The 25409-nt window shown below is 46.3% G+C and overlaps 2 protein-coding genes and 1 non-coding gene across 7 annotated transcripts; 1 reads left to right on the top strand and 2 right to left on the bottom strand.

Annotated features, from left to right (window-relative positions):
* Positions 1-2496: 2496 nt before the first annotated feature.
* Positions 2497-12142, top strand: LOC133355482 (metalloproteinase inhibitor 4-like). Of its 2 annotated transcripts, XR_009756694.1 has the most exons (6): positions 2497-2856; positions 5010-5095; positions 5829-5937; positions 6718-6842; positions 8433-9352; positions 9569-12142. XR_009756694.1 is itself a non-coding variant. In XM_061572799.1 (5 exons), the coding sequence occupies exons 1-5, from the start codon at positions 2712-2714 to the stop codon at positions 8706-8708; spliced, it is 741 nt and encodes a 246-aa protein (XP_061428783.1). In that variant the 5' UTR covers positions 2497-2711; the 3' UTR covers positions 8709-9421. The 2 variants fall into 2 exon arrangements, 1 of the variants encoding a protein (XP_061428783.1); XM_061572799.1 differs by lacking the exon at positions 9569-12142 and having other exon boundaries at positions 8433-9421.
* A 1474-nt stretch (positions 12143-13616) lies between these two features.
* SLC25A3 (solute carrier family 25 member 3) lies at positions 13617-25384 on the bottom strand. Of its 4 annotated transcripts, none has more exons than XM_061572779.1 (8): positions 25300-25384; positions 24920-25145; positions 19014-19138; positions 18392-18571; positions 17756-17937; positions 16271-16443; positions 15239-15349; positions 13617-14481 (listed from the first exon to the last, which is right to left on the bottom strand). In XM_061572779.1, the coding sequence occupies exons 2-8, from the start codon at positions 25095-25097 to the stop codon at positions 14321-14323; spliced, it is 1110 nt and encodes a 369-aa protein (XP_061428763.1). In that variant the 5' UTR covers positions 25098-25145; positions 25300-25384; the 3' UTR covers positions 13617-14320. The 4 variants fall into 4 exon arrangements, with proteins under 4 accessions (XP_061428763.1, XP_061428764.1, XP_061428761.1 ...); XM_061572780.1 differs by lacking the exon at positions 19014-19138 and adding an exon at positions 20975-21096 and having other exon boundaries at positions 25264-25381; XM_061572777.1 differs by having other exon boundaries at positions 25264-25380.
* Positions 16974-17238, bottom strand: LOC133355691 (small nucleolar RNA SNORA53). The gene has a single exon (XR_009756748.1). It is a non-coding gene; the product is annotated as a small nucleolar RNA SNORA53 (small nucleolar RNA).
* Positions 25385-25409: the final 25 nt, after the last annotated feature.

The following is a 25409-nucleotide window of genomic DNA, read 5'->3' as shown; positions in this document are numbered from 1 at the left end:
TCACCCCCTTCCCCCCACCCACACCGCCTCCCCCCACCCCTCCCCCACCCCCTCACCCCCACACCACCCCCCACCCCCCAAACTGCGTATCTATTGCGATTCACAATTTATCGTATTAAAAAAATATTCCGATTCTGATTGTTTGTGGTCAGATCGCGTAAATGAAACGTGTGTCATAAAGCCTCCTCCACCCGACAGAGTAAATAAATATATAAATACAAAGTTGTCACGGAAAACAAAATAAGGGGCAATTTATGACTGCTTTCAAGAATTCACACCGGGAGTGATGGAGAGCAAATTTCACGTTTAAAATTCCAGCAAACTTGCAGATGCTGGGTGAATTCTTCAATTCGCATGATCGTCAGAGACGATCGATGGCTTTGGGGGGAGGGCTTCGTCTAGCAGTGGATTGATCACGGCTGCTGATGCTAATGAGAGGATAAGGCATCAGTAGGGCTGGCTGGCACTGGTGGGGGTCCCCTTGGCGAGATTGTTAAATGACAGGGCAATCGAATGGTTGAGATGTAATGCAACGGAATAACACTTTTAATTGTTGAGACATTTCATCCTTGATCGATTCACTGTTGGATCAAGGCCGATATAATCATCCACCCGGCACCTGTATTTATATACATTATTACGAGTTTAACTGTTCGTCGATTAATCAATTCAAATGTATTCTTACGCTCACAACAAGCGTAACCGTCGCAGTGAGAATTATTGTTTTTTTGTAATAATTGCATTGAAGACAACGGCTCGAATAGGACCGTAACATATTCTTAGGTTTTTTTCGGTAAAGTCACGTAGATAAAAACATCAAAAAGTAAAAAAAAATCACGACGTTTCGGAGGCAACACAAGCTTCCGTCTTCAGGTGGTACCGTCACAGGCACGACAGCTGTATCAAGTAAATGAGAGATTGCAGGAGATACCACTCCGTTTATATAATGGTTGGAGAAGGTGGTGGGGCAAGGGCCGCATACTTTTTATTAATATGGTAAGGTGAGGCTTAAGACTAAGAATAGACTGCATAACAAAGGCTGAGCCTTTGTTATGGAGAGGTGCGGTTTGTGACTCAACCTGTGACAGCGAGACAACCACCGCTTTAGCAATACAGCGCAACACGAGGCGGTGACGTCGCTCAATAACGGAATCGTCACCAACAAATCACTTTTAAAACAACGCAATCGATACTCGCCCATCGGGTTAATTGGCAAGGTAAACGATTCGATTCGGACAAGCCTCAAAACTCGTCCGGGCAGGAATCGATTCATTGCGAGGGTTGTTGTTCGGTAACCGCAAAGAGGGGAAACCGGTAAAATTGTAAAACCGGTTCGAACCGGTAATATTTTAAAACCGGTTAAAATCTGTGAAGCCGGTAAAAATCTGCTAAATCTGTAAAACTCGGCAAAACCAGTTGAACCCGCTAAAACCGGTTAACGGTTTGCCCCACTTATATCATTATTTAAAAAGATAAATCATTACATTTTTTTTACTAAGAAAACGTAAACAGCGTGGGTGCAATGGTTCGCACGATGGACAAACGCCGTCCATGGGGTTGATCTCCTGGTGAAACTTCAGCAAGTTATTGTGTTCGTTTTAAACCCCACCGCGATCTCTGCCCCACCCAGCAATGTCAATGGTTTAGTCGCCTCGACGGGAACAATTGTGATGGATTCTCCCACCTCTTTAAAGACGCAAAGGGCCGGTGTGGAAGAGTAGGCCAAAAGTGAGCAGTTTCTGTGCTGCACATTCGATCGCCCGTAGCGGCAGCTGGAACAATGGTCCAAGGCTCTGACATTCCCATCCCCCCCTCCACTTGTCCAGACAAAGATCCCCCGTGTAGCCTTAACAGGCCATTAGGGGCAAGTGCCATTAGCGGACTGGCACCTGTGAAGACCGGCACGGCACACGAGAGGGGGTGGGTGGCCAGCACCACCCCCGGCCGCCTTTGTCTCCCCAGTGGCGATGTTTACACACCGCTCCCAGGTCACTGATTTGAGGCTGAGTCGATCTAGGGGAGGCAAAGGACCGGTTCAGACAATCGTCACTGATGGTGGCCGGGTTCGTAAGGGGCCGTCCATAAATGACGTCACGCACCTGGGTGGGGGAGGGGTCAGACATTTGTGACGATGTGTGACGAGGGGGTGGGGGATGAGAAATGTGACGTCACATCAAAATGCGCAACTTTAAATAAATATATTTACAACACGTTCTACTGAATTAAATAGACGTTTTCATATATTTATTCTCCTACAACATCAGAAGGCAGCGCCACATTAAATAGGCACTACAATGGCAATAGTTTAAAGCGATTTGAAGCATGTTTTATTTTTTTTGGGGGGGGGGGGCAGAGCTTTGTGACGTCATATTTGAGGGGGGGGTCTGACTTTTTGTGACGCCGTGTGACGAAGGGGGGGGGGGGTTAAAAATCGTCTCAAATCGCGTGACGTCCTTTATGGACGGCCCCTAACCCCTTGAACACCACCGCTCACCACTTGGCAATAGCATCGCCATCAGCTTCAGCAGCAGCAGCAACGGCATCATCTCGACCCTGGATTAAATTCGCCACTCTGTGGCCACAGCGCCCTCTAGCGCCGGCCGCATTGAACTACAACTCCCCTGGTCCCTGTGCCCGAGACCCCGTTATTTGTCTGGCTGCGCAGGGAAGAAAGAGACGTCTTGGATCGTGAGCTGCGTCCCTCGTCAGCGATGTCAGCCCCCGGCGGAGGAATGCGCCTGTGTCTGTGGGGCCTCCTCGTGTTCATCATGGCCAACGCAATGGGCCCCAGGGCCGTGCAGGGCTGCTCCTGTGCTCCGTCGCACCCGCAGCAGGCGTTCTGTGCAGCGGACCTGGGTGAGAGAGGGTCATCATCGTCGTCGTCGTCGTTATCAGCAGTATCATCAGCAGCAGCGGCAGTATCATCAGCAGCAGCGGCAGTATCAGTAGCAGCAGTATCATCAGCAGCGGCAGCTTCAGCGGTCGTAGAATAATCTTCATCAGTGGTAGCTAGCATCATCATCAGCATCATCAGCAACATCAGCAGTAGCATCAGCAGTAGCAGCAACTTCAATAGTAGCTTCGTCATCATCATCAGCAGCAGTATCATCAGCAGCAGCGGCAGTATCAGCAGCAGCAGTATCATCAGCAGCGGCAGCTTCAGCGGTCGTAGAATAATCTTCATCAGTGGTAGCTAGCATCATCATCAGCATCATCAGCAACATCAGCAGTAGCATCAGCAGTAGCATCAACTTCAGTAGTAGCTTCGTCATCATCGTCAGCAGCAGCATCTTCAGCAGTAGCATCAGCAGTAGCGTCTTCAGTAGTAGCTTAATCACCAACAGCAGCTTCATCAGCAGCAGCAGTACTAGCTGCATCAGCAGCAGTAGCATCAGCAGTTTCATTAGCATCAATTAAATCATCAGCAGTAGCATCGTCATCAGCAGCAACATAATAATCGTGAGTAGTAATAGTAGCAGCATTAGCATAATCATCAGCAGCAACACCGTCATGATCAAATACGTATCAATACCATCAGCAACATCATTCTAATCTACAACACTATAACAGACATCATCACCAACACCAGTATAAACCCCATAATGGACAACATCATCAACCCAAAACATCATCATCAGCAGCATAACTCCCACCATCACCAACACCATATTCTCTTAATCAACATTACCATTACCATCAACGATAACCGATGGGAATATTAGGGGCAGGAATTCGAGGCAGGAGGATGTGGATGATGCGGACATGTGATTGTGGAATCTCGTGTAATAGTCGTCTGCATTCTGCAGTGACTGTTTCCACCGTCAATTACTCAACTAAATGAACATAACGCATTAATTGTGTTGTGTGATTGTGTAAAGATACCTCCTACGGGTTATGTATAGACTAATGCATAAGTGAATGTGTGGCATTAGATATTTAAAGATAATGGAACACACTCGTTTCGTTTAGTATTCCCACACATCGTTTTGTGCAAATTGTAAGTATAGAGTAAGTCAATTACAGATCAACTGGCGTTTATGTCTTAAGAATATAAAACGGTGCATACGTCGTCATTTCACTATCCCCCATGACTATCGCCCATTGTCAACAGCGCCTGCGTCATCACCATTGTCTCTGTCATTATCATCTTCATCATCATCAGCAGGAGCTCTTTCGTCGTCGTTGCCTAGATCATCATCATTGCATCTATTCTCATTGTCGTAATCATCACCTTTTCATCAGTGTCATTATCTTTACCAATATAATTATCATCACATTCATATCACCTTATTAGTCGTCATATTAATCGTCGTAATCACCATTGACGTTTTAATTACCATTATAACACATTCTAAGAATGTCCACAAAAGCTCAAAGTGTTTTCAAGTATGTATAGTCAGCGGTGTAAATTTCTCATTATGGTGGCAGCGCACGCCCACACAATACGTCCCGTAAATTGTGTGTAAGCATTATGCATCTCTTCTAGCAATATACAGAATACTTGTATACTGTATTACATAGTATATCGATTCACAGCTTTGGTATCCATGCTAATTGTATGCACTGATCTGCTGTGTGACATGTACTGTGTGACATATACCTACTGATTTAAAGCTTTCGTGACTGCAGGGATTCATCTTCTTGGTTCTTTCGGTAAAGTCACGTAGAATGGAAATAATAAAATAATAAAAATAAAACATAATAAAATAATTCTCACGACGTTTCGGCCACAACGCAAGCAGCCGTCATCAGGTGAAGAACAGGTCTGTCAGAAAGACGCTGTCTTTCTCAGGTGAAGAACAGGTCTGTCAGAAAGACAAACCTGTTCTGCACCTGAGGACGGCTGCTTGCGTTGTGGCCGAAACGTCGTGAGAATTATTTTATTATGTTTTATTTTTATTATTTTATTATTTCCATTCTACGTGACTTTACCGAAAGAACCAAGAAGATCTACCTACTGATGTGTACTGTGAGACACCGACCGCGTGCCACGCGCTGTGTGTGTGCAGTTACACGTGCCAGGGTGGTGGGCGAGGCGGTGGTGGCCGGCCCAGAGGGATCGGCGAGCATCCAGTACGAAATATCCCTGCTCCAGGTACCGCAACCTAGAGGAGGCTTGTAGTGGACTAGAGGCCACGATGCGTTCCACATCAAAACGTGGCTTTCATAGCCAGTGCCACGAGTGCGTATTTTTTTTTTTGGGTTACGCCCCATGGTTGTAGTTTTATGCCAAAATTATTGCCATTAACCCTCCACCAACCGACAACATTGATTGTCAAGTTTACAGACAGATATTGTACGTGCCTATGTGTTCATCGATTTTGACCGATCAAGGTCCACACCTCACCGGTGGCTTGATGACAATTATTTTGGCATAAAACTACCACGTAGCCCAACTCAAAAGCAGACATGGATCATGTGTTCCACCATTTATTGCGGTATAACACGTAGGCTTTCGCGACCAATAATATCCATAATGAGCCTGATTGTAATTACCAGCAAATGTTGTGGGTTTACTCCCCAACGCACCGGTGTGCTGTACCAGTAACGAATTTGCATGTTTTGTTTCCGTGACAAACCTTACTAATTGGCTGTGTCGGGTGGTGGCGGGTTTAACGACACATTTATATATTTACGCGATCTAACCCAAAAAAAAAAACCCCGCTATCGTGGATTTATTGCGACGCGCCGTAGCCGCTAACATCGGTGGAAGGCGATAAAGGCGGTCGATCAATAGAAAAACAAATCGTTGCGATGATTATTATTATGAAATGGTATTGGGGCCCCACGGCCTCCACCAATCCGGCTGCGACCTCCCACTCGTGCAGGTGTTCAAAGGCCCAGGAGGGCCGGGCGACGCGACGCACCTGTACACGAACCGCGAGGGCTACCTGTGTGGTGCAAAACTCAAGACGGACACTGAGTACCTGCTGGCAGGTTAGTGCTCTGCAATCACGCGAGTTCCAGTTGTAGTAATAATACTACTAGATAATACCCTTTATTTAAAGCAACCGCAACAACAAGCGCGGTGAAGTATGGTTAAACAACCCCCACATCCGACACAGTGCGGGGGAGGCTTTCAATTGGCATGAAAAGGGATGTAGTTGTTTTGTTGTTACCTTATGATTGTTTTTTAAGGTTAAAGTTTCCAACTAATGGTTAGGGCTCGAGTTTTCACTCGTGCTGGGTAACAGGCGAAACGGGATATTCCGTGTAACAAATAAACATTGAATTGAATAATGCCAGGGTAAGGCTTAGAGCTACAGTTAGCCATTAAGGCTAGGCATAGGTTTATGGCTGTGCTATTCTTAAAGTCATGATTATGGGTTAGGATTATATTAATTAAGGACTAACGCTGGCTTAGGCTTAGGCATAGCGTTAGAGCTAGGGTTATATTTATATCTCGGCTAGGGTTGGGGCTAATGCTAAGCCACCCAACTCTGGCAACCTCAGCATAACCCTGCGCCCTCCTACCTGGCCTCCAACATTTGCGAACCCAGAATCAGAATCGGAAACCCGCGACCACCCTGGTCATTTTTCTTCTTGGTTCTTTCGGTAAAGTCACGTAGAAGGGAAATAATAAAATAATAAAAATAAAACATAATGAAATTATTCTCACGACGTTTCGGCCACAACGCCACAACGCAAGCAGCCGTCATTGTTGCCCGCATCTCAAGCCCCCCCCCTCTCCCTCCCCTGGTTGTTCCACCCCCACAGCGCGCCGAGTCGAGGATAAGCTGCGCATCTCCCTGTGCGACCTCGCCAAGCCTTGGGCGAGCGTGAGCCCTGCTCAGGCACAGAACCTGGCCGGGGAGTACGGGCGCGGCTGTGGTGTCTGCTCGGTACGGACGACGGCACGAGACGCGCGCATTCACGACGCTCCCCCTCACCTTCACGAAGCCGCGTCTCCAAGACTCATTCGCAAGAGGGTCCTGCTTTGGCATGTTTAGTTGATTTTTTTTTTTACAATTTTCCTGTCGATTATATTGCAGTTCTGCTATAAGCATCACTTCATGAGATGGTTACATTTCAATTTGGAACGGCCATGGAAAATAACTACATATGAAATATAAATTTTGATTCAAAGCTTTCGTGACTGCAGGGATTCATATGACGATTGCTTGTGTTGCAATCGAAACGTCGTGAGAATTTATTGTTTTAGATTTTATTATTTTATTGCTTCCCTTCTACGTGACTTTACCGAAAGAACCAAGAACTATGAAATCTAGTTAATGGCTCTCTTGATCCACATGAGTTGCACTATTCACATGACTATAAAACCATCAAAACAGTTCTAAACATTCTCAGAACTGACAATCATTTAAAATATATCATTTTAAATGCAGTTTTGTTGTTGTTTAGGCATTGATGAATGGAATAGTATAAAAAAAATTCACATGGAGGCAATATGTTTAAGAGCTAAATGCCAATGTTGAGGTCTGATAGCCACGAGGGGGCCTCAGCAGAGAGTTTGTGTAGTTTTGCTATTCCAGTGACTGGGGTGAGATCATCAAAGCTCAGTACACTGGAAAACCCAGTTTAATCACAGGTGACTGAAATCTGTGAGAATCACATAAAAATGTAGAAACGAAAAATAACAAAAAAATCAGCTAAAGCAGGCAACACACCCGAGAGACGGGTCTACTACAGAGACGTAACGATGACACCAGCTCATGTACAGGTGCTTGATGGATTGTTACATCGCAAGGCCCGCGAGAGACAGCAACGGCTTTGAAGTGGCCTTTAACCAGCAGTGGAGAGATCTTGGCAGATGATGGTATTTTTGGGTTATGCGTGCTCAAGTGCTCCGACACGACATTATCCCTCTGAGCCTCCCGGCCACTTCAGCTGCATTACGTTTTAAATTCTTCTTGATCTCCGAGAACGTAGCGAGGTGGTTGCGTGGTCAGAGCATTTGAGCCAGCGCCGCTGACAATCCTGGTTTTAAATCTGTTTTTTTTTGTAGCCACCCGTGGATTAACTGCAACGTCAAGAGGAGCAAAGGTCAATGGCTCTCAGACCACTCTCTCTCCATTGACTGTAAAAATAAATCATCGGTTGAATTTGGGATCGCAACATAATTCGGAAAAATTCCAGCTCTGACAATTAGAAAGATCAGTTTGACTGCCATGCAATTAATCTTTCTATCCTGGGTTGTCTCGACGTTTTTGGGCTGCCCTTTGATACATTTGGCCCGTTTTCAAGTCCCTAACAGCAACACGACTTTACGCTAAAATGTTATTTGCATTGAATCATCGTTACAAGATGATGATGGTGATACTGACGGACCGACAGAACTGATAACGGATGAACCGACAAGAACGATCTTAACGCATGAACGCCTTCAACCTCATTTGTAAAGAGTTAAAACCACCCTTCTTGGTCCCGTGTCCTACTCCCTCCCTCCCTCTCTATCCTCGCACTGCGCTCAGATCAAACTCTGCTACGCGAGCGAGTGTGAACGCTCGGTGCCGGGTGAGTGCACCGGCTCCTACCACGACATGTTCGGGCTGGACGGTCGCCGACTGTCCGAGGAGCATGCGTGCCTGCAGACCGAGCCACGTCCCGGTTCCAGCCCCGGTCCTGACACCTGCCAGTGGGTGCAGGGCCACTTGCCTAACAACACCGTCGCTGTTGTCGTCACCACCAGCACCGCGGAGGGCACGGATCACGTTCCGGCAACTTGGGATAATTCTGCGGGGCAGTAAACACGTGGTCGCATATATAGGCTGCCGCCCATACCAGTGTTACCACCGCAGTAGTATTATACACTTGCCAACGCTACTGATCGTAATAGAACAACACGCAAAGGTGTGCTCTGCTCACGACAGCAGGGAGGCACGTCTCCCATCATGCCGTGCACGCCATGAGATCACCACACTGCATGTATAATCCTTTCAGCATTGTCCAGACCACCGAACTGAACATGGCTGTATCATGGACAAGGCTGAGAGCCTTGTACGTGCAATCTGGTGGGCACATGCATGCCAAGGCAGGATGGGAGACGTGCCTTCATGCTATTGTGAGCAGCACACCTTTGTGGGTTGTTTTTTCTGTTTACATCCTGCACGCATTATTTATGTTTTGATGGATTTTCTCATTATTTACTAAATGTATTGGATTTGAACTCCCGATTTAACAAGTAGGCTGCTGATTTGTAAACTCTTTTACCGCATGTACGCTGGGAAGAGTAGGCCAAACACCCAGTCTAGAGTCTCTCTCAAGCTGCCACGTATGGAGGCCCTTCTGCCGGCAGTGGTGTCAGCAAGTGAGGTTCAGGGCTGCACCTTTACGTTTCAATTATTTAAAAAGCTTATGACACTGTTCTGCTTCATTGTAACCTCATTTGCCAGTAAAAAATATGATAATTGTTTTTTTACCCTTCTATCTGGCAACAAAACTGACACCTTTTTTACAAGGAGTCATGTTTGCATAGACCACAATACCTGCAGTCATAATGCATAGACCACAATACCTGCAGTCATAATGCAAATGACTGCAGGTATTGTGGTCTATGCAAACATGATTCCTTGTAAAAAAAGGTGTCAGTTTTGTTGCCAGATAGAAGGGTAAAAAACCAATTATCACTGTGCTTCTTTATAAAAAAATGTTGGGAAAAATAATGAATTCGCGATGCGATTTTAGCTTTGAAGATCGGTTGTGCAGAATCGAGGGATTACAAATCAGCAGCTTTGCCACTTAAATCCGTGGGGTTGGCAAGTAAAGTTTGTATTGCGAGAACCCAAAACGATGGCATCGTTATTTATTTAACTAGGGAAAATGCTGAAACGTAGAAAGTTGCCTGTCATTGAATTAAAGCTTTTGTGACTGCAGGAATTCATATTCTTTGGGTCTTTCGGTGAAGTCACGAAGATAGGTTCGAAGTATTTAACAAAAAACTACGCTTCGATCAAAACACAAGCGTTCGTCATCATCTTCCTGATGACGAACGCTTCCGTTGCGATCGAAACGTCGTAGTTTTTTGTTATTTTCCTTGAACCTATCTACGTGACTTTAGCGAAAGCCCCAAAGAAAGTTGCCTGTCATTTAGTTTTCGCGTGGCGTTAATTGTTGAGAATGCAGACTAAGCTGTGTGCGTTGGAAGGAAGCCTTTCTGGGCCGCTACGTTTGCGTTGTAGACGTGAGGTCTTCGTGGAATTGCTTCAGCCGGACACATCCCAGCTGATGGGCCACTCTCTCGCGTTACACAACCACGCCGATTCTTGGATGACCTCGATCCCAACAAATTGACCTTCGGCCAAACTCTTCGGATTTTCATCGGCGTCCAGTCGCGAGTGAAACTTTTCCACGCGTCGCACGGAAGAAAAATGTTTTTTCACTCCGACCATTCCTTGCGATACGGTACAGGCGGTGCTTAATTTTCTCACTCGACATTTTCCGGAACGATAATCGGCTGGCTTGGGTGTAGGGATTATCGGCATAAGGACAATACCGCTCGGGTCAAAGGTACACCTATCCATATTTTATTATTATGCCCTATATTCATTTGACGATATGGGCAGGTTTAGGACCAAATTAGGAGACGTGGATGTGACGCACCAAAATAATCCACAGAGCAATGTTCTGGCTGACATTAAGCACTACACACGATACTTATAAAATAGAAATGTTTGACTCTTACTAAACATTACTTATCATACGTACTAAGGGTGTTAAGGGTCATGGTTTCCAATTATTATTTTTTCATGCCGATAAAATAGCCACTCGAGTGTGTGTTCACAGTGGATGACTGCTTGGCAGTCACAATCCCTCGAAAAGCACCGATGCCAAAGGACTTTCAGAGGGCAGTACAGCCAGAGAAATGTCACTCTCCCAAGCGCTCGCACGAAAATGCCTTTGTCGATATATAATGTCACGTTCATATTCGAATGCGGATTTGAATGGGGAGATATGTGGATTTAAATCAAGAGGGCAGAGGCCTGCTCTGGCAACACTGCTGACGAGGTTGGTGGGTGGATGTCAAAGTCAACCATAAACCAACACTGCCACAACCCTCACCGTGACCCTTCACCCCGCCGTGTTTAAAAACACCGCCACGGCAACCTTCATCGCTTATAAATTAAACTCAACGATGCACATCTAAAACGTCACTAGTCACCTCTTACATTTCTTTCGACTTTCACATCCAGTTCCGTGTCAATTCCACTGACACCCCCCCCGCCTTCCCGAAACCATCTCCGATCGTGCCGAGGTCGCCGGCAGGTGAAAATAAAACCACTCTAACACGCTGGGCAAGAAGTCTTTAGGTTTACGTTCTCAGGAATATGATTTTGTCCAAATTTGAAGCACGTCTGTAGCCGATGTTGTCGCTTCTGCCGATGGTCGTCGTCGTCGTGAGCTGTGCAATTGCGCTTACTTAACGCCTCGATGTCTGGCGTAAAAAAACCGAGGGTTTACTAAACGGGGCACGCAGTCGATTTGTTTAAGGGCGCTGCGGTGGCGAGATGTTAATTCCCTCGCCTGGTATACAGGAGGTCGTGGGTTGGATCCCGACCCTGACGCCTGCTGTATATTTGGAGTTTTCATGTTTTCCCTATTTAGAAAAATGCGTTTAGAGTATTTGACTGCTATAAATGTCCACGTAACAAGCCACTTCGTTGAGCTATCACGTGGCCAGGTCGCTTCTAAAAAAAGAGCTACATAGCTCCGTGGGCCTTATCACTGGTGGCATATACAACCAGAACGCACACAGCAAGGTTGCCGAAATATGTTGTGTGTAAAGACTGGAGCAGGCGGCTCGTGACTGGCAAACCACAGCCATAGTGAGAGGAACGGTGGACGCGGTTGTACCGGGTACGGAAATATTCTCCTATTGCCGATATGGACAGACGCGGCTGAAATTAAGCCCCTGGGTGTAACATTCAAGAGATGTATAAGCACTTGCGGTCAAACGCCATTCAATTTCAAACAGCACTTTAAACTGGACCTCAGATGGGAGGCAACTTGTACGCGCGCAACATTAGTTTCCATAGTGCAATTTAAATGCCGCTTTAGGTTTCAACTAGCGAATAAGCATGCAGTGTTACGGTTTTCATCGTATGGCATTTAAATGGTAACTCTGGATCATAGCAGGCTTGCACATAATAAAGGCCACTACTGTATGTTGTGCCAGTGTTGCCGAGATTCTCGTTTGATCTTCTTGATGAGCCTACACTGCATCACACGAGCACATTTCCAGTGTTTTGAAATTCATCAACTTTGTCCGGTTTAATCGCATTCATATAAATTGCATACTCGAGGGAAGAGTGCCTAATGTTTTAAAATGTGTGCGATTTAATACGTACTATACATTCCTGTAGGGTGCGTAGTGGGTAGGACACTAGCACGAAAAACCTGGCCAGTCAAGTTTAACCCTTGGCCACGCTTTCTATCATCAGTGGCAACATCTGAAGGAGCCCTCCTTTAAGAACCCACGTGGACCAGTAAAGTACGGTCAAGCAAATCTCCATGGTTGAATCATGAAGTCTATTCTGCCCTCGACCAGTTAAGTCGAATGACATCTTAAACAGGTTGGTTCCTGGCGAGTGCTGCAAAGGTCTGTGCACTAAAGGTCATCTCTATCCCGAAGTCACAGGTAAACGGAAACAATTGAAACATACCCTCAGCTAAACTTACAAGCCTCTACACACCTCCACAAGCCGGCTTTGTATAAACACAAAACCAGTCACGACAGGCAGGTTCAGGCAAGAGCAAGAACACGCAGCTACAAGTGAAATATACTGTCACAACCAAAATCTTTCTTCACATCTGTTCTTGCAAAAGAATGCGGTATTTGCAAACCATCCCAGCCAGCGGCAAGGAGGCGATGCTGTGGGCACCACTTGGCAGTATTCAGTGCGGTTTCTGGCGAGCCGCCACCACCACTCGTCCAGTTGAAAGCAGAATTTGGTACAACGGGTGGTAGAAAACATGGCGACTAGTTTCTGTATATGGCTAATGAAAATGTGATGCAAGTGCAGCCCTGCAATTTCATACTCGCACCACTGTTAGGCAGGGTATTTTGGCCTACTCTTTCACACTGGCCTGATGTTTTAGAAGGTGGGATACTCACAACTGGACTGACTGGATTAACCTTTTATACTGCTGGGGAGACAAAGGCAGGATTTAAGAAACGTGCTAAGTTTCAACTGCAGTGCTTGAGGATTGAATCGAACTGGCGAGTTCTAAATTATCCATTGTGATAATTGACACATAGCAGAAAATCATGTGATAATATACTTATGAAGGTCACTGCACACTTAACTTTTATTGGCAATGTAAAGATATTGGAGCAACTAAAATTTTCCATCTCATGTAGTATTAACATGTACAATATTTGGTCTGGACCTATTAACTACATTGCATACTAGAGAGGAGTTTCGTATTGACATTTCAAATCCGAATCATTTCCATTGACTTGTTTAAAATGTCTTGGTATAAATAATCTACGTCACCCGATGCAAAATCACCTTTGGCAGGAAACACATTGAAGTGACGCCATGTTTTTGGATCAGTCTAAAACAAAACATGATCATTTGTGAAGTATCCAAGGCTGGAGTTTCAGAATGAAAAAAATGTAAAACCTACCGCACACGGATGTAAAAGTCTCACAGCGGTTGTCACGTAAGATGTACATGTTTTATTCAGATGCTCTTATTACACATCTCAACATCATGGGTGTGCGTTGTGCGGCCAGACTTCAGATGATAAATCCGTGACCGAAGCCCCCCCCAGGGGTTTCTGCCAATTTCTCCGATGCTTTTATTGCATTCACCATCACAGCGTTTAAACTATTAACACAGCTCGCAGGGAAACATGGACATCTGGAGGGCCCCAGTCACTCTGCTCTGTTGGCTCTATGGGGACGTCACATAAATACACAGCTCAGGTTACGGGGTGGTGGAAGAGGCGGCGAAAGAGCGAGCACACACACGCTTGCGAGCAACGAAATGTTTAACCGCTAAGTAATGAGATAATAAACACTGCCAGTGTTGCTGAAAGGTGCAGGGGAAGTGCGTGTTTATACTAGAGGGGTCTGTGTTGCCCATTAATTGCCGCCAACTCGGAACAAAATAAATTCATTCGGTTGCGCGGGCTGCATTGGGAACTAGCACCGCTGGAACTGGCAGCGTATGAAGATGATGAGGGCATCGCGATTGGCGCCAACCGCAAGCCCCCTCCAGAAAATGCTAAAGTTGAACATTCCAACGAGACCACCGAGCGGGGCCTTAGCAGTGTCAGGGCCCCGCTGGAAGGAGGAAGAGGAGATTGCTGGCGGCCGAGTTGAGCGATGGCGCCGCAGTTGCTCTCCTCCGCCACCTTACTCGCTGAGCTGCAGCTTGCGCTTGAGAGACTCGGGCATCTCCGGAGGAGGTGGGCGCGGTAGGCGGAAGTAAACCTTCACCGAGTCGTAGATGAACCACTGCAGCGCAGTGAGTGTGCCGATCATGATGATACGGGCAACCAGGCCCTTCCACACACCTGCATCGGCACAGACACATTTTAGCAAAGATCCCCCATATATGTAGCCCGTTCAGACTATTGGGCATGTGCCGTCAGCAAACACCTCCACAGATGCGCGTTTTCAGTACGTGTACGATTGCTTACAAATGAATCACCCGGAATGCACCGGATCTCGTCAGTTTTCGAAAGCTAAGTCTGGAATGTGTTTGAATGGGTGACCAACGAGTACGAGAGAGCAGTGCAGCAATTCGGTTGTTATAATATACGTCTGTCCATGTTCGCACGTTTACCAACCAACACTGACCAGCATGGTAAAGTCGTCAAATAACCATGAAATACACTGACATGGTGAATGGGAGAGGCCCTCATCCAGCAATGGATTGATAAAAAGGTCGTGTAGATGCTGTCAAGGCTACAGTCAACCAGAAACAACTTAACCAGCTCTTGCCGCACGCCCAACTTGGTGAAGATGACAGGCAGGTAGTGTGTTTTAAAGTGCAGTTCAAGTGTACCTCCAATGAGCACTATTGGTTATGTATGGTGTGAAAAAAGTTCACCATACAAGTGCAAAAACATGGGCGAGTTGCAATGCTGGGTAATGTTGGCCCTCCCTCTGCTGATAATTCACTGACTTGACCGTACACAGCAACTGCCACCCATCGAGCTCTGATCCCAGCACGAAGTAAAGCTGGTTCCACATTTAAGTGTGTGAATCATGTAAAATGTAACATGTGAGGGGACTGGGAGGGTGGCGGTGTAGCGTGCGGTAAATTACCAAGGGGGCCGAGCTTTCTGAGGACGTCAGCGGCGGTGCTGCCCTTCTCCTTGTTGAGCACCGACACCACCGAGTCGGCCGGGTGGGACACGATGGCGCAGAACACACCGGCTGTGCACGCGGTGATTGGGGGCGACAGGTCACAGTTGGGGTCATCATCACCACAACAACCATGAAAATTACAGTATGTCAAAATTACCATGTCACGACCACTGCCTCACATCGCCGTATTGATATTATCACATTAACACCGTCACATCATGAACATTGCCATCAAAATGTGTCAATCGACCACCATCAATAGCAATAAAATACACGACTTTCGTAGGAAATTACCATGCCGATATCACCACTGTATTACATCTCCGAACTATCACAATTGTGCGCCAAAAAAACAAGGATGGCAGGTGGGATCTCAGGGATGACAACAGACTGTATTGGGTCAGAAATGAAAAGACAAGAAATAAAGCGAGAGTGGTGGTGGCGGTGTCCATCTCAGGCAAGCTGAAAGTCAACTCAGACGGCCAGGTGTGTCTTACGAAGAGAGAGAACACAACAGCTCAAGAAACGTGATAAACATGGAAGCACAGGGGGTGGGACACAAAGCCAGATTTGGGATTACATGCAACAATTAATCGCGCATCCTGGCAGAATAATGCCCAAATGCAGGCCAAGGCCAAACGAGGAGTCACCTTGGGTCCAAAAAGACAGCAGCCACTGGGGATGCCATTTTAATTGTTTGACATGGGATGTGCCGAATAGTGCTTTGAGTTGCCGAGGCATTTAAGTGCCATATAAATGTAAATATTATTATTCATAGAAATAGCTGCTTTGTAGTGGCGAGCCAAAATATTAAGAAATGTAGAGTGGAAGTGGCAACCTTCAGAACGCAAGTGTGCTAATTATTACATCATAGCACAGCTCGCAACAAACTACCGAGGTCAAACGAAGCTAGAGGTGGTGTCGCCGCTAGCTTTGCATTCTCATTTGTGATTTAGGCGGTACGGAAGGGGAGGTTGGTGGTGATCGTACCGATGTATCCGGCGGTGAAGGTGACGAGGAGCTGCTCGCCCTTGGTGCAGTCCGCGCGTGGCTTGGGCACCACAAACTTGTAGAGAGCTTCCACCGTGCGCTCAAAGCAAGCAAACTTCATCATGGTGTAGGGGATCTGCCGCATCCACAGCGGCACCACACCCTTATAGAAGCTGCACAACGGCAAACGCAGGAAATGTGCACGGTGTGAGGCACAGAGGAGACTCGTAGGACACATTGGTGTGAAGGACACACAGAAGATGTAGGTGCGAGACATGGTGACACAGGATACATAGCGACACAAACTTGTGAGACAAGAAGAGACGGACACACAAAGCTACGAGACACACAGGAGACAAACACAGTTACAGGATACAAGCAAAGGTACACATACAGAAGACAAGGGCACATGTGCATGTGGCATGCGCAGACAGAGACAAACATAACTCATGAATCGTGACATGACACCGCGGGGTTGCTTGCCCTAACCACCACTTTTGCGCCAACCCACACTATCAGTTTACAAATTCCAAACACAGCCAGCTTGAAGCAGCCAGCGGCAGCAGCACCAAGGTAGTGTCCGCACACTGATTGGGACCCAGCGGAGGGCATGCCCTTCCTCCTCCCCTCGCCCCACCAGGGCCCCCATTCCTTTCATCATGAGGGGGACATGAGGGCCCCGGCAGATCGAGGCAGAATCGGTGTAGGCTGCCGCTGGGCCCGAATCGGACCAGTGCGCAGGTATATTGCTCTCACACGCCAATGACTCATGCACCTCCGACCGTACAACCGGAAAAGTTGGTGGACCCAGGTCTGAGCGCCACAACCGCCGCAACGCCCCGCCCTGCCAAGGCACACATCAGGCGGACCCCAGTGGGGTTCCCTGACGGGTGACAGGACAGAGCGGGAAATAACGGAAGCGGTGGAAGACAGCACGGGGTCCCAGAGGTGGATCTAAGGAGCGTGTTATTCAAGATGCTAATTTTTTTTTCAGCCGGGCTCTGTCCTGGGTCAACATTTGACCCGGCACACCACATCTAAAATACCTCCACAAACTATGGCTGTGGACACTCGTCATGTGACCCCTATTGCAGTTTACCAGCAACCCGGGAAAACATTTCTACATCTGGCACACCACCATATCCAGTATGGCTACTGGTCACATCTGCACCAGTCTATAGAGACCCAGAAAAAAATCTGCAACAGAGCACACCAATCACGACCGGCACTTTAGTGTACTTATTTATAATGATGTATGCACAGAGCTGCGGGGGAGGGGTGATTTAAGAAACCTGTACCTTTTTTTTACTCTCACGTCAGGAGATGGGAGTGATACCGGCAACCTCTGGAATGCAAGTCAATCGTGCTACTCATCTGACCACGGCAGCAAAGATAATCGAATCTTGATGACGGTAGCACGGTGCAATACTGAACAAACCATTACAATACAGACGCGACAGCGAACGTTGCACAGCAACCACTTACGCCCAGACGCCCTCCTCCTTGTACATCTTGGGGAAGGCCTGGCGCAGCGTGTTGGCGAAGCCGGGCTGCGTCTGGATGCGCACCTTGCAAGCCTCCATGGGCGCCAGCGCAATGTCGGCAAAGAACTCGGCGCTGGCCGACGCCGCCAGGTACAACGACGTGCGCCACAGGTAGCAGTTTTCCTGCGGACGACACACCGAGATGGAACATCAGGTTAATGAGCGCCATGCCTTGGCAGACGATTCAACATTTATGAGCGCAAAAGCAGGTCATTAGTAACAGGTGATGGGCTGTCGAGTGCACATGAAAAAGGTCAACGATTTCTGACCATTCCAGAGTAATCTGTGGTACATCTTCTTGGTTCTTTCGGTAAAGTATTATTTCCCTTCTACGTGACTTTACCGAAAGAACCAAGATGAATCCCTGCAGTCACGAAAGCTTTAGATCGAAATTTAATCTGTGGTAGTGTGGTCTATGTAGCCAATGCTTACAAGTCTCAGTTTAACTAAATCTGGCTCGTAAAAGCCAAAACAAACTGGATTGCTTTGCCAAATAATTACCGGGCGGCCACGGCATTAATTAAATAATCAACTTTCTCCTCCAAAACCCGTGCTCACGGCATATTTCGGCACTCACCTCACCGAGCAGGTTGCCATAGAAGACCTTGAAGACCTCATACAAGCCAAACTTGCAGAGGCCCTGCATGGAGTAGCCGATGAAGGTGGGAGCCCATCCCTTGGCCAGGCCACGCATGCCCTCCTCGCGCACCGACACCGAGAAGCCAGTGAAGATGCCCTTGTACTTGCCGGGGTCCACCTGCAACCAGGTGAACACGTCAGGCACTCTTTGAAGGAAATACAAACCGGTGTACCACCTAGTGGGCGCTTACTGCAAGGACTTCACAAGTTGTTCTGTGCCATTCTTCCAGGGCATCCACTGCCAGTAAATAACAAATTAAATTTTTTTATCTCATGATATCTGATTTAATGCCAATAGCACAAACTGCATTCGATTAGGTTTAGCACAGGGGGGTATATGACACGAGTTCTGTTTCCAGCCACATTAAAGGTAAGCGGCGAGCAATATTGGAACGGGAGCTGGGGGCACAGCCCCCTCCATCTCCAACTGACCAGAGTTAAGACGTTCGGTCAAACTCCATCGTATCAAAAAAGGGGCTGCAGATTATTGATAATTTTACACTATATCGGGTAAAATTATTTTTTTTACAATGCGATGGATTACGACGACTGCTGCACACCTGAATGCGGCATTTGACCAGGTCGAGGGGGACGATGGCCGTGTGAGTGATGCCGCAGCTCAGAATCCCACCAAACCCACAAAGCACGTAGTACTTTGTCGAGCCGTATTCACAGCTGCAGTTGTCTGCAAGTGTCGCACAAAAATGCACGACCGTACACAACACAGCACACCGTGCGGGTTTGATTCGTGCACACAGCATGGTTAGGACGCTAAAAACACACAAAACCTTTGGTTAGTTATCACTCGGGTTAATACAAACAAAATAAAGCATATGTATCGATTCTATGACACTTCAATACACATTCTTCGGATTTAAGCAGCAATGATGTTACATTCCGAGCCACTTAACGAGATGACGTCACATTCTTCATGACGTCATGGTGATGAGAGGAAGGTGCAATTGTTAAGTAAAATTCTGAGCAACTTTCATAAATTTGGCCAGTTTCCTTAAGGCTAAGTCCCCAATAGCAACAGAACTTAAAATAAACGTTTCTCTATGTTGGCTAATCTTCATGAAAGTCATTGTGGGCATTAATGCATTAGACAGCTCTAATGCATCAATGATTTTAAAAAACTTGGTTGTAAAGTGTAAAAAATACACCGACATTTTAACAACGTAACCCTTGGATTGAGACGTCTACATGCGTTCCGTTTTTTTGTACGTGTCGCTAGGCTGCCAAGTCGGTCATAAATGCCCGTGCAAGCTCAGCAGCACTGTGCCCACCCCACCCACATTCCGGCCAGCGCCGCCCCCCTTCAAGGTTGGACTCATCGCTCCAAGGGCACCTTTTGGACGCCCGCAGCCAAGAGGACGCAGGAACGGAAAGCAAACAAATGAACGACTGCAATGTATAAATAATAACCTTCGCAAGGTTACAGAACTTGACAATAATCTAAACTTGACAAGTTTAAACTAGACAAGTTTAGATTATTGTAGTTCCTTGTGTAAAACCACTACGTGAGATGTATTATTCACTTTGTATGTATTTAAGTGACAGAGCAAATGGAAATAACACTTTATTCACTTAGTGGGAGGATTTTAGATTTTTATTACAGTAGGGCATCCATTTTCCCTCTGCCTCAAATACGCCACCGTTCTGTACAGCAAATTGGTGCAATTACATTTAAGATGCGATGTACAAAGTTGAATTGTACTGTATAATTGTATTAAGAGTGCCTTAGAAAGGGCTAAAGACGTTGATTTGGATTATGAATATTGTAAATTTTCAAAGTGTATAGTTCTGGTTAACGATTCCAAAATAGCATTAACTTGTGACTTCAAATGAGTATGAGATTCCAACTCTAATTTGGGACTCCTATATGGGATTAAAACTTAGCATAGCAAGGGAAATGTAATTAAAAGTGCAGACATGTAACCTACACTAATAACAAAGCAAGAAATCAAACCACAACAGGGTTTTTGATTAACTTTAGCCTAACTCCTGTCTCCCAAACTGCACTGTGTGCAAAGAACTAGCTGAATTTACAGATTAACATTTCCCTCATGAGACATGCTTGTGCTAGTCAGACCCTGTGATCAATTATAAACACAATTTTTGCAGCATTACCGTCCGTGTAAGGTTTTCAGGAAGTAACGAATTTAGTTTGGAATATCCGATGTTTTGTTTCGCGTTCTGGGTGCTTCATCAAGAAATTAATTTCTTGAACCGAAGCTCCCAGCTCGTGGGGTGAAGCATCACAAATATTGCAAAACTATCGCTACAACCCACAAACACTCAAGCAGTTGAACTTAAACTGACAACTAATTATTATAAATCACTTAACCGACAATTCAATTTATAATTCCAAATTAATCTCAGGTCTGGCGCTGGCTGTTGAAGAAGCAGGCTGGGTCGGTCGCTTGTTTTTTTGGGTTAGGACGAGCAGTCAAAAACTGAGTAAGGAATCACAAACACCGTGCCAACACCTCACTCCGTGCCACACACACAATGGACGCACCTGGATGCGGCACTTGACCAGGTCAAGCGGCACTATGGCCGTGTGCGTGGTGCCACAACTCACGATGCCGCCAAAGGCGCACAAAAGGAAGTACTTGCTCGAGCCGTACGCGCAGCTGTCCTCTGCCAGGCCGAGAACAACGGGGTTCTCGTCAGGCAACGAAGCGAGAGGACCAACACTCGTTAGCAGCGCCCGCAGCTATCCCCATTCGTTGAAGCGAGACCGACTACACAGTCTCAAGCTCACCCTCTCGTATGGATACCAGTTGAGTGGCAACAATTGATGCCAATATTGGAAATTCAGCGGATGGGTTTGGCAGAGAGCGAGTGAAAGTATGATACTCCTGCCCTCTGAGAAAGCTCCGCTGACTTGAGTTAATGGTGTGTTCCACAGTGCTTGTTGCATTCATATTGATAGATTGTTTGACCTTATTTGTGGACAAGGTGATTAAGATCACAACGATCAATTACAGACTTGGTCATGGCAAAGGCTATGATTGTCATGATATTTTTTGTAAATGTCATACCCAAAAGTGCGGGGATAAAAAAATGCATGGAAAGGTCAAGGAACATGGTCAGGCAGTCCACCCCTGAACATATGGCATTTATGAAGGATACAAAGTGCCTAATCATTTATTTCTAAGACCATGTGCAAGATATCACTTTGGTCTTTGTTAAAATTTCGATTTCCGTGACTACCGCGACATTGTGCCAAAATCACAGCTTTATTAATAACGTGGCAGAATGGTTAGCGCAGTCATATGAACTCGGCAAAGTGTATTTGTCTTGGCAACTGATATATGCCCATTTAATAATCCAGACTAACAATGACCGACATGGAGTGGGAAAGCCTTTATGCAGCAGTGGATTAAGATAAAATGATTTTTTTGTAAAATTATTCTTAAACGATTCCCTGTGCACATGTAAAATATAAGTTATCCACAATCGTTTACAAAATAATGTTTAGACAAGGTATCTATCTGTTTTTGCCTCCACTTGTCTAGAGGTGCAGTAAGCGCATACTAGGTGCTTTATTAATGAGACTGTACCACCGTGCCAAAAATAACTGTATAAAAGGCAGTGTAATACTCAACCAAATTACCTTGAAAAAACTAACACATAATTTGCCGTACACATAAACAATGCTCGTTACCGTCAGAACATGTTTTAACCTACTATTTGTAGCACCCCCGTTCTCCTTTACAAAGGAAGCATCATTCTATCCCGATACCGATATGGATAGATAAAGTTCATGAACGAACAAGCGTGGCATCTCGTTTATGTAACGTGCAACAACGCCCTTCACATTGTACTGTATTGGTGTCTTGGCATGTCTGACGCAAAGCCCCCTCCGCATTTACAAAGATTGCTTTAATAAAATGGGATCATTAACAGTGTGATTAGTAGGCACATTTGGGTGACAATGCAGCTGCCAGGCTATCAGAGTCCAACATTAAAGCACACACAAGATGCTGCACGCTTGAACTTTGCCCAGTTTCATTACGTGGCATTTACCAGGGTTAAACGGACACTGTGCACAACCTGTAAATCAGCTGTAAGTTTTAATGCTCTATTTCGGGAGTAACTGCAGTGAATGCTCAACAGCGCCAGCCACGTGTTCGCCCTCCCACGTGGCCAGATAGATATGGATGCCAGCAGCAACTATAGCTCACTGCCTTGCCCGATCGGGAGGGGGGGAATAAAACAAACCTTCCACGTTTTCCAAAACTATCTTCTTGCGTAGAACAATCCTATAGATTGTTTAAACATATGTACATTAAACAGGTCTGACAAACAAGGGATCAAAGGAAAACGTTTAACAAAATATATTCGATTAAAATACTTGTACTAAAGTCCAGGTCTGGACCAAACTTCGTGTAATTTATAGGCTCCAAATTAAAGTTAGTTTAATTGTAAAGTTTTATTGACTTCAAATTAAAGTAAATTGAATGGTAAACAACTTTTGATGTGGAGTAACGATTAATTTATATTTAAAATCGAAATTTGAAACAATGCGATTGGTAAATCGCAAAGGCTGCGATATTTGCGATTTGAAAAGTCCTATTACTTTATTATTGGAATTGTTTTATTTTATTATTACTTATTTAACTTAACAATTGTTCTGTTTGATTGTTCTATTTCAATGACAACATTTTGATAAATACATGTTGGAAGCAATTCATATCTTTTAAGTTCTCATCCTTGCATTATAATAATAGCAGTTCATATTTTGATGGTATCATGTGGTAATGCTGCATCACATGTTTTAAATCTATTACACAGTGAATATTGAACGGAAGCTTGACTTAAAAAATTGAATCTCAAATCAAATCGCAATTACATATTTTCCCCAAATCGTTCTGCCCTACCCCCTTATCCCCAACTGTGTGGAATTCAATGGGAGGACAAAGCCTCAAGAGTTTCCAATAACCCAATGGGACCCACCCTGCATCGCTCGCATTCCTTCACCAGCACTGGTGGCACCACTGCATAATGTAATATTACTTAAAAAATGGTCAAATGGAAGCTACAATCTCATCCCCTAACACGACTCACCCCCACGTTTTTCCAAGCATGGTTGATGCCACCACACCCGATATCGTGCCTTCTGATCGCACTTAAACCAAACGTTGTCCGACTGCTGTATTTTTCACAAAACATTAGTGTCTTTCACCACATCACCAATAAAGCTAGTCGTACGTGCAAGTCGTGTGTGTACTATATACACGCACAGCCAACACACACGGACGCTATTGCATACGTTTTCTTATCTTGCCTTTTGAGTCAAATGGAGACTAAAAAGCGAGGCATCTGCCAAATATTTTAGGCGCGCCCGACTCGCCTCTCCCTGCCAAAGGGCGCCCTCCTGGATCCTCACCACCCCAACTAACTCACCCAGCCAGCGCTTCGACGCAAAGGCAAACACTATACTGCGGTGAGTGGAAATGTGTGTGAAAGGGCACGACGGCATAGGACCGTGTGCTGCGACACGAGGGCTAGAAACAAACCTCACGTTTCCCCGAGGTCAGGGGTCGACCACGTGGGTCGACCACGTGCGGCTCCCAGAGGCGGCATGAGGCTCTTTAAGGACTGGCTTCACCAAGGACCACTGCGTCTCGTGTGTCACCACATAGTGCACTGCCGGCTATTGAAATATTGTGGGTTTTTAATTGATCGAATTCGAAACGGCTTTTTTATTTTGCTTATCAACCCGTGCGCTAACCTACTCATCCCCGTAGGTCGACGCCACCTTAACAAATGGGTACCTGGTGCAGTGTACAAAGATGACCACAGCCGGCTTTAGTAGATGTTCTAACAAAACTTCCTCCAACCGGCTATGAGGCTACACAGGGGGAGGGAGGAATCCGTCTATAAAACCTCTCGCATTATAATTAATTCCATTACCACCATTCCCTCCTCGGCTGAGGTTTTTGTGACCGTAGCATTGGTAATAGCATCGAGACCTTCACCCGTGTAGAACATGGACTTTGTTTATGTAATAATAAATTAAAGGAGTTAATAAATGAAAGGAGCCGCTGTGTGAAGGACGTTTACAATGACAAAGAGGAAGCTTCCGCAATGGAGGTCACACGAATTGGCTTATTCCTTACAGGGGGTACAGCACTGTGGGCATCCTTGGTGTGTATAGCACAATCTGGATGTTGTATTGCACTTTTAAGCTCCCAAAAAACCAAGCTTGCAACTTAAGACCAAAGGCCCATAACGTCGACCCAAGACCCCACACACGAGTTTATACAAAGCGCTCTCGAGCATTACATCTCAATCACGCGCTGCAACCAACCCAGCTCGCAGCCTTCCACCCTCACAGCTTTTCACGAACAATCTTAACTCCCCAGCACAACCTTTCACAAACAATTTTAACTCCCCAGCTCCCCTCTCTTGCCGCAGAATCGCCATGACCCCCCCATCCCCCTCCCTCTCTCACCGCTCGCGGACGCCGCGGCAAGTTGACGACGTTGGGGCGCCACCACCAGCTCCGACGAAGGCGACGAGGCGGCGGGAGACGAGGGCGAGGCGATGTCGCCACCATCGTCGCGGGCGAGGGTGAAGTGCGGTCTGTGGAAGAGGTTGATCCTCGACGCGGGAAGGATCGATGTGAACATGTCTGCTAATGGGTGGGTTTCGGCTTCGTCTTTAATTAACACCCGCACCTGCACACGCGGACGCGCAAGCCTTACTTACAATCACCTCGCAACGAATTAAGACCGAATGCTACGCCCGCGAGGCGTTTTTATTTTATACCGAAACGCCTCAAGGACTCTCACCCACCACCTCCTCCCAGTTCCCGCCGGTGCTGCCACTCACAAGATGGACGCCTCCTTCACCAAAAGACACCGACGTCGGAAATACGTCACATCCGGCAAGGGTGGGGGGGGGAATGGGAGGGGCTACGGCCTAAGCTCCTCCCCCACACA

The sequence above is a fragment of the Lethenteron reissneri genome, chromosome 51 (assembly GCF_015708825.2).
Source record: "Lethenteron reissneri isolate LAM-NWPU_2019-01 chromosome 51, ASM1570882v1, whole genome shotgun sequence".
NCBI lineage: Eukaryota > Metazoa > Chordata > Hyperoartia > Petromyzontiformes > Petromyzontidae > Lethenteron > Lethenteron reissneri.
This window is presented reverse-complemented; position numbering and strand designations above follow the sequence as displayed.

What these genes read in the sequence shown, in the direction of transcription:
- SLC25A3 (XM_061572779.1), bottom strand. Translation starts at nt 25,097, where the DNA reads ATGTTCACATCGATCCTTCCCGCGTCGAGGATCAACCTCTTCCACAGA. An exon ending in ATGGCAACCTGCTCGGTGAG is followed by an intron (nt 17,938 to 18,391) that starts GTGAGTGCCGAA and finishes TGTCGTCCGCAG; the next exon opens with GAAAACTGCTACCTGTGGCG. An exon ending in CAGAAAGCTCGGCCCCCTTG is followed by an intron (nt 14,482 to 15,238) that starts GTAATTTACCGC and finishes GTGCCGATGCAG; the next exon opens with GTGTGTGGAAGGGCCTGGTT.
- LOC133355482 (XM_061572799.1), top strand. Translation starts at nt 2,712, where the DNA reads ATGTCAGCCCCCGGCGGAGGAATGCGCCTGTGTCTGTGGGGCCTCCTC. An exon ending in CACTGAGTACCTGCTGGCAG is followed by an intron (nt 5,938 to 6,717) that starts GTTAGTGCTCTG and finishes CCACCCCCACAG; the next exon opens with CGCGCCGAGTCGAGGATAAG. An exon ending in GCGGCTGTGGTGTCTGCTCG is followed by an intron (nt 6,843 to 8,432) that starts GTACGGACGACG and finishes CACTGCGCTCAG; the next exon opens with ATCAAACTCTGCTACGCGAG.